Here is an 8,684-nt window from a genome sequence, read left to right on the forward strand (position 1 = left end):
AGTCAGCGCCGGCAGGTACCAAGGAACACAGGATCCCTCATGATCCAGAACAAGGCAATTACACGCTTGTTATCCCAGTCTACCCCATGAGCTAGAACCCAGGCTCTGCCGGGTTTAACTGGGGGAGGCAGAAAGCAAATTAACGCCCTTGTCTGTTTGTTTAGGCCTCACAACAAGCTGAGAGCAAAGGGTCCCTCCCTGCGCAAGAGGAGCTGCCTTGCCTTGGGACATACCGCAGGAGATGCAGCGCTTGGCTGGCTGCTCTGAGATTAAGGCAGTCACAGACAAAGAAGCCAGACTTAAGCAGCAGGTCCAACTTGGCCTTCCTGGAAGGGTTTATTTAAAAAACAATCATTATTAAAAGAAGACCGCACAGGCACGAATGACAAGGCAATGAAGCCATTTGGCTTGAGGCTTAAAAGGGAGGCAGCAAGACACAAGGAAGTTTCTCAATGTGACTCTCCATGGGGAAGGTGTCCGGCCAGGACTCCTCCCAGCTGCACATCTCCCCTCACCTGCGCCGGCCGATTTGTTAATGCTCGAAGGACCCAAATGACAAGAATTGCCCCCAGGGGCAGCAGCCAGCTGCAGAGACACAGGGCCAGCCAGGTGCTTTGAAACACTCACTTTGGGAACCCAGCGTTCATCGTTACTAGGCACGTTCAAGTGACACACATCTCCCCAGAGCGGCCACCAGTGCCGGGCACAAGCCCTGCGCTCCCAGGCCCTGCCCATAACCCACTGGCATTGCCCCAGGACAGTACCGGCCCGATCAGTGCCACATTCCCGTCACTGCTGCTTTAGTGACCGATCAACCGCAGCATCTCCTGAGGATCCACTATTTTCTCTCGGGGTTTGCCAGCAGCTTTGCCTCTTGCCACTTCAGCAGCATCTATCTTCTCCCACTCTGAGAATGAAACGGGACGGACCCCTGGGGTGATGGCGAGAGACGGGAGAGATTAGTTAACCAAGTGAAAACAAGTTCAGCCTCCCCTCCCCGTTAGCAGGGACCTGATGTGCCAGCAAACCCTGCCCTTCTCCAGCATGGCGTCAGACTTCAGCCTCACAAAGAAATAATGATTTCTAACACCAAGAGGAGAGGGATGGCGGGTTCCAGTCGACTCGGATCAGTCAGACCTTTGCAAGCCATAACATCAGTGAGCACGGCACCACCTTAGGGGACAAAACACTTCCAGTTCACTGTTAAACCTCAGACAGTTAAGAGGCAAAACACACACTCTTTAATTGAATGCCTTTAAACACAGCAACAGCAAATTATTCTTTTGGGCATTTTAATCTTTCCGCCAACTTGCCTGGAAGGAAAACCACTCAAGAGCAATAGCTCACTGTCTAGGCAGCTGACAGCGACATTTTAACCCAAGGTCTGTGCTGCTTTTAATGGCCCTTCCCAGAAAGTGGTCATTAACCTTAGCAACGACACCGAATTTAAGGGAATTCAAGTCCTGTTCTCCCTGGGCTTTGGAGCAACGAAGCGTGACATGTTTCCTTGGTTCGGACTCCACTCCCAAAAGTGGCTGGTGGGACTTGCTGCCCCAGGATACCCTGGATCCAGGAGGGGTTTGGCTGCACCATACCTTCCTGCTGGCTGCTACAGCAGCTCACACCCTCTCACTGACCTCGGCCACGCAGGATGCTCTCCACAGCCCCAAAGCCTTCTCTGGAGGCGGACACGTCCAGCACGCCCACCTGGAGATCCTCCAGCACAGACTGGGCAGTGTCAAAGCTGTCATTCATGGTGGTGATGATTACACCCGTGGGTCCTCTCTTCACCCACCCGCTGCAGTACAGACCTGCAGGGGCACACAGAGCAGCCAGGTCCAGCATGTGGCCATGGACCGTCCTGGCTGCAAGTCCTTGCCCTGTCCCTGGGTGTCATCTCAAGCACTGAGCGTGGCCCTTCAGTGGTGCTGTCACAGGAATTTGTGCATCTGCAGGCTGGCTCTAAGCAGCCGTACAGGCTGTATCACTTCAGTAAGAGACTCCAAGGCACAGTAAAACCACCGTAACCTTCAGTGCTGTTTGCTGCAAAACCAGACACCCCTACTGCGAGCTGGGGATGGGCCAGGTCTTAATGCCTGACAGAGGTGGCTCATTTCCTCAGTTTCCACTGTCCGACTGAGGTGTGCAACCACCTTGTATCAGTGCCCTGGGTGAATGGGTCTTCCCACCCCAAAGTCCCCAACCCACGAGCTGCGCTTGTCCTACACATCCCCCTGCGGATACAGACCTGGGACACCCTCCACTCTGCCTGCGCTGTTGGGGATAACGCCACGCTGGCTGTCAAAAGGTACTGCTGGGTCCAGGGGCAGGCTCGGGTAGCCAATACTGCTGAGCACTAGTCCACACTCCAGCTCCTCCACGTCTCCAGTGGGGACGGCTTTGGTGGAGTCACCCGAGCCCTGAGAGAGCGAGGAAGAGGCTGCTGACCACCAGACAGTCACCAGATGCGGAGTGGCAATCTCCTTCCGTCCCTTTTGGCATCCTTGATCCCTGGGTATTTGCTAAAGGCCTTTCTGCAGCAGCAGCATGGAAAGAGCTCTTTTTAGACGGGGAAAGGCTCTTGTCGGCAGTATTGACTTCCCCAAGAGCCTGCCAGCAGCCACTCCAACCAGCCAGGGAACACAAAGCTGTCTTTGGAGGGATTCCCAAGGGCTCCAGGGCATCCTGCTCCATCCCCAGCCCTGCTAGGGCCATACCAGCCCCACCACGAGCCCGTACCTCCAGGCGGGTCAGGGCCATGCGGACACCCCTCGCCCGCCTCCCGTCAGCAGTGGGCAGCACCTCCTGGGGGCTGCGCTGGAACTTCAGCCCCCACTCCCGGGGGGCTGCTGCCTGCACTGCTGCTGCCTGTGCCTCCGTAGTCTTCTCCCCAGGCTTCTCCAGGGCTGTTTTTATCATCAGCTCAGTCAGTCGCTTCCTGGGCCTCGGGGCATCTAGAAAGAAAGAGAGAGCTTCAGGACAGGAACCTCCCTCAGGACACAGCACAGAGCTGAGGCCATGTCAAGGCAGTTGCAGTGGTATGCAAGTGTCCATTTGGAGTTTGTCATGCAGACAGGAGTTCAAAGCCTTTGAGATGACAAACTGCAAGTCAAAGTGACCAGAGCACTCCTGAGGCTTCAGGCCAGTGGGATGCACAAATCAAAGCCTGCTATTTTGCTGTCTTGCTGGTGCTTGGAGGCAGCAGCCTGTGGAGAAGAGCAAGTCTCTGGACACCCTTGAATTCAGCTTTCCTTTTAGCTCTGCAGGAAGCTCTTAAATCAACAGCCGTAGGGTCTCTCCTACACAGTTCCCCCAGCCCTCCCAAACCACTTGCCCTCTTCACTCTGAGAGTAAACATCACTCCCAAGCAGCAAAGTGGTTGTACAAACAGAGAAACAGGCTGTTCCCTTATCTTTGTGGCCTCCTAGCACTTTGAGCACAAGCCACAGCACGGTCACCTGGCTTCCACACACCATGCATTAAGCACAGGGCAAGAGTTACTCTGATGCATGTTCTGAGCATCTCCAGATCACTCCTGGACACTCGTCTGTCAAGATGAGCCCCTGTCCGGAGAAGCACAGCATACTTCCCTCACCTTTAACAGCATTTTCAAGGCCTGTGAAGTCAGCAGGGTTCAGGACAGGTCTGGCACCAGGCAGGTTTATCATCTCCCGCAGCTCCTGGGAATTGCAGACAGGAAGATGTTACCTCCAGAACAGAGGACATCCAACAGCTGCAGGAGTCCAGGCTAGGAGTCAACAAATGGCTGCAGGAAGGAGAACACCTGGGTTCCCCACCCGCCCCTAGACCACCTCTCCCCACCAGGGACGGGCAGCCTGGGGCTCAACACTGGGAAACATGGCTGCCCTCCAGCACCCCCAGCCTTACCTTGATAGTGAAAGCAACTTGGAGAGGTCCCCTTCTCCCAACCAGCCAGACGCGCTTCACCTTGCTGCAGGCGAGAGCTGCCAGAGAACCGTCAGTGATGTCTGTCTTCTGCAAGACAGAGACAGGAGAGTGGGACAAGGGCAGATCTGGAGGGAGCTGGGAGGAAGACACAGCCTCTGAAGGTGAAAATGCAGCAGAAAAGCAGGCTGTGCATGCAGCAAGCCTGGGCGAGGAAAACAAGTCATCTCCTTTTGCACAGAGATATTTGCAGAGCTGGTCCCATGTCACTGAATGTACTTTTCGAGGCCAGAACGCCCCAGAGCTAACGAGCCAGCACCCTGGTTAATCTGGCTAGTTAATCTGCCCAAGCAGGTTAATCTTGGGGCTAACAGAGCAAAGCTTTCCAGTGATCTCAGTTCTGGGGTGCCTGCAGATGCTGTCGCGTGACTTCCCAGCTCAGGATATACAGGCATTTGGGTGAAACCCACTGCAGACCACAGCTCAAATCACTGCCTGCCTGCCACAGGCAGCTCCAAGCACAAACACAAGCATCGCCAGGGCTTGACCAATGGTTGGCATCTTGTAGCAACTCTGTGCGTGTTATCTAGATTGCAAGAACATCTTTTCCAGAGAAGACACAATGGGAGGGACACCAGGTAACCGGGATAAACCATTCCAGACCAATATTCTTAACAAGGAACTGCCTGTGCACCCTGGCACTCATTTCCAGTACCATGTCCTTTGCACCACTGCTTTACAGCTGGCTTTAGCCCCTGGCTGGCTTCCAACTTTTCTATTTAATTTAGGTATCGATAGAGGAAGTTGTCGCACAGCAGTAAGGAACCCTGTGGCAGTTCTCCAGGAGAGAGCACCTTTGCTGCCAACATCTGGGGCAGCAGCTGTAAGAAGCAGCTGGTGCACACCAGCTCCCAGCTGCCTACAGGGGAGCACCGCAGCAGGAGGAGAGGTCCACCAGCTTGGACCAGCAACCAGTGCACCCAGTGCTACCAGCAGGAACCAGGCTGCTGTCCTCAGCCACAGCAAAAAAAAAAAAGGTATCCCAACAAGAAAAGCTTCTAGTTTGGTGGTGGAAAAGGACGAGCAGCTCCTCCTTTTCTTCTCACAGAAAAGGAAAGGATAAAGTTCAATTTCCAACCTTTTAGGTACCAGCAGCCCAGGAGGCAGCAGCAATCCAGAGAGCTCTGCAGCGCTGCCCAAGACACAGCTGCAGCCTTGGATCACACCCTACAGACTGTGAATCCATAGGGTGCACTCAAGGGGCAAAAGAATTCCCTGGGGAAAGATCCCAAAGACAGAAGAGTCTGAGGTTTTGCTGAGATGGGTGGGAACCAGCATCCACCCAGCAAGAAGAGCATTTGGGCCCCAGGCTGCCTTTGTGGCATGGGGTACCCCTGTGACTCACCCTGAGGAGACCCAGCGGGGACAGGAGGATCCGGGCGATATCCAGTGCCACATTGCCGTGACCCAGAATCAGCGCTGTCTCGCAGCTCAGGTCAGGCTTCAGCTGTGGGGAGAGAAAGACCCAGCTGTGAGCGAGTCCACCCAGCTTCCATGATGTCCACCCCCTCAGACCCAATCCCACCACCTGAATTCCCCTCCACCCCTCTTTTCCCCAAACAGAGGTGATGCAGATGGGGAAACTCCACACCAGCCTTCTCCCCAAGTGGACACAGCAACACAGCCTCTCTGGCCATCCCAGCTGATCCCTCTCCCCCTCTTTCTGCAATGGCATCTCTGTGAGCAGGAGGTCTTTTGGCCAAAAAAACCTCCTCGGGCCAAAGCAGAGTATCATCCCCCTGGGTTCCCATCTGGCCTGGCCAAAACGTGCTGCCAACCTACAGAGCCAGTTAATCCGCTCTCACTGATGGGCAAATTGTTCACATTTCTACCATCTAAGAAGGATTTAATGTGGTGCCTGCTAATCTTTTCCAATTGCGGGCCTTTCAGGACTTAATCTGGAGCTGAATGCCTGCGTTTGGATGCAGGACCGGCAGGGAAACACACCGCTGTACTCACATCCCGGTTCTCAGGTAGCCCATTGTACCAGCCCACGAATGCTCGGGCTGAATAAACGCCGGAGAGGTTCTCCCCTGGGATCCCTAGGACCCGGTTATCTTCAGCACCGTAACTCTGAGGAGGGAGCAGACACAGTCAGAGATGTCACCATGTGCAGGGTTTGAGACCAAAAGACAAATCTCCTCTTCCAGCTGCTGCCAGGGACCCTGCATGGCTGCCAACCCTTCCTGGGGGCTGGGATACTCAGTGGAGGGGCTAAACACAGCCCAAGCACAGGGGCTTCATCCACTCTATCCCCCTGGGCTCCAGAGCCAAACTTGACTTCCTTGGGCCAAGGCAGAGCACGACAAACTGAGGACTGAACAGGAGGGACAAATCCATGTCAGGCTGAAATAGGTATTGGCAAGCACAGGGAAGAGGTTCCTCAACCGCTGCCCTGTGCGGCGGGGTTTCAGAAACCTGCATTTGATGCCATGCTCTAGCACATGCTCCCTGCAAGGCTTTGGACACGTCTCACAGCATCTGAGCTGTCCCGAGGCTGGGGAGAGTTTACCACAGTAACCAGGCACCCAGAAACGCCTCATCCAAACCCTCTTCCCAAGATCCCGGTGGGGAATAACCCAGCAGACCTTCCCCATGACTTTTGGGGAGCCAGGGCAGCCCTGGCTCCGAGGTGCAGTACCCACCAGCACCACGGCGTGGTAAGCCTGCTGCAGCTCTGCCACCGTGACGTCCTTCCCCACGGTGACGTTTCCGTAGTAGGCGCAGCGCTCCGAGCGTGCCGTCTGTGTGAAGGCATTGATCACGTTCTGCCAAGACCAAACAAGCGCCAGGGAGTTACGTTCAAGCCACAGCCGAGGCCAAGGCCTGCTGCTGACACAAGGTCCCCATTCCCGTCCCCCCGGCCTTGAATGCTTCTCCCCCTCTCCAGGTCAGTTATTCTGGGACTCTTATCTAACAACAGCCACAGATAATTCACAGGGAGATAAGCACAGCTGTGACTTGGCACTCTTTCCACCGCCCTTTGTGGAAAGGAAGGTCCCTCTTTTGCACCCGTCTGGGGAGGACAGGACCCTTTCAATACCTTTGGCCCCTCTGAGTAAACCTCCTTGTAGGAGAAAACTTCCCAAAAGTGAGGCTTGCAAGGGAGTTCCAGCAAACAACCCCTTCCATCAAGGCTGCTGCCTGACTAACACCCTCTGCCAGCCTCTCATCCCAACCCTTCCTGAAACCCACTTCTTCAAGAGAAGGACGGCGCCCGAAGCCTTTTATTCTGAGCAATCGTGGTACACAGCAAAACAATCACTTCTTCCGCTGCAGCTCCAGCAGGACTCAGCCTGGCAACAGGACGGATACCTCTGTACTGCAGCTGCTGCCCCAAGCCCACATCCGTTATGTCCATTCCTCCTCTCTCGGCAAAAAGGGACCCAGGCATTTTGGTCTGATGATCTCCAGGGGTTAAACAGGGAAACCATTGCAAGACATTGCTGAGCCTGGGTCTCCTGCATCCTCCCACTGCAACCACCTCCACCCCAGCTCTGACACAGCAGATACCCCTGGGTACAACTCACACCCACTGAGAGGCAAAGGAAAATGGTTGAGTTCAAAGAGCTCCTTGCTTTAACTGCTCCTCGCCCAGGCTGGTGCCTACAGCTCAACTCCATCACCTTTAAGCAGATCTGTATGTTCCCAGGCACCCAGAATGGGAATGGGCTGAGCAGAGGCAAACAGCAACTGCAGGAGAGATTCAGCCAGCATAAAGTTTCCTGGTACAAAGAAACCCATCCATGCTCCTTGGTCTTGCTCTAGGCCAGGCTGACCAGCGCAGGGAGCAGCACTTCCCACAAGCCCCTGTTTTTGACCTGCTGTCCAGAGCCCTAATGCCAGGTGCCCCATATCACCCAGCTGTGGCCTTGCTGCGTCTCAACAGGGACAGGAGGGAGATTTGGACCTCTCCAGCATGACAGCTCCACACCTCTGTGAGCCTTGAGGCACCATGAAGGACACCAACTGCCTGGCCCACACCCACTACCACCTTCGTGTTCAACTGCACAGGTGAGGGGCTGAGTCAGCACTAACCTTCACTTCGGGGTGGTCTGGGGCCACCCCAAAACGGACGAGCCCGAAGGGAACAGGCAGCTTCTCATAGATGTCCACTCGGGCCCCACCATGGTGCTGCAGGAGAAGGAAGTCACAGTTCAGGGATGAGGACAGAAAGGTCACGTGAGCCCAGCAGCTCAGGAGGGACATGCAATGCTCGCCTGCTGCTGGGGGAAATATGGGGCAGGAGGGAGGGCTGCACCAAGATCCCACAGCCAGAAACAGCCTGTTCCAGGTTTTTCCAGGCTCTTTGATACACAGGATGATGCTACACCTGTTACTGCCAGCCCAGATCGCAAGGTGTAGCAGGGACCGTGACTCCAAACACCAGCAAGTACATCTCATGGGGGACTCCATCCACTACCCACTAGTGGAGGGGCTACCCACCCCACTGCCCTTCTTCCACACTAAGCTGGTGGCTACCTGGTACCCAGGGGGCTGACCCTGGGTGCTGGTGGACCCTCCAGGTCATCTGCCAGCCCCCAGCAAAAGTACCCATACCCCCAGACCCCCCCGAGCTGAGTCACCTCAGGACTGGAGCTTTAGACAGACGTTTTGCTGCAAGGCTTTTGTTATCATGTATTTTGAGTCAGCCTCTTCCCAGAGATTAAGCAGCCCTGAAATTTGTCCCTGAGGCTTAGTAACAGCTATTTTCCAAC

General features: G+C 55.1%; 1 protein-coding gene across 1 annotated transcript; it reads right to left on the reverse strand.

Annotated features, from left to right (window-relative positions):
• Positions 1–800: 800 nt before the first annotated feature.
• FDXR (ferredoxin reductase) lies at positions 801–8,175 on the reverse strand. Its single transcript, XM_010295331.1, has 10 exons — positions 8,005–8,175; positions 6,612–6,734; positions 5,926–6,039; positions 5,312–5,413; positions 3,889–3,996; positions 3,596–3,680; positions 2,740–2,954; positions 2,249–2,420; positions 1,638–1,811; positions 801–931 (listed from the first exon to the last, which is right to left on the reverse strand). The coding sequence occupies exons 1-10, from the start codon at positions 8,173–8,175 to the stop codon at positions 801–803; spliced, it is 1,395 nt and encodes a 464-aa protein (XP_010293633.1).
• Positions 8,176–8,684: the final 509 nt, after the last annotated feature.

The sequence above is a fragment of the Phaethon lepturus genome, unplaced genomic scaffold (assembly GCF_000687285.1).
Source record: "Phaethon lepturus isolate BGI_N335 unplaced genomic scaffold, ASM68728v1 scaffold26309, whole genome shotgun sequence".
NCBI lineage: Eukaryota > Metazoa > Chordata > Aves > Phaethontiformes > Phaethontidae > Phaethon > Phaethon lepturus.

Bases quoted from the DNA above. Each gene is read 5' to 3' on its own strand.
- FDXR (XM_010295331.1), bottom strand. From the start codon at position 8,175: ATGTCCCTCCTGAGCTGCTGGGCTCACGTGACCTTTCTGTCCTCATCC. The intron at 3,997-5,311 runs GTGAGTCACAGG...TCTGTCTTGCAG, and splicing joins CCCCGCTGGGTCTCCTCAGG to AAGACAGACATCACTGACGG. The intron at 2,421-2,739 runs GTACGGGCTCGT...TCGCTCTCTCAG, and splicing joins TGGCCCTGACCCGCCTGGAG to GGCTCGGGTGACTCCACCAA.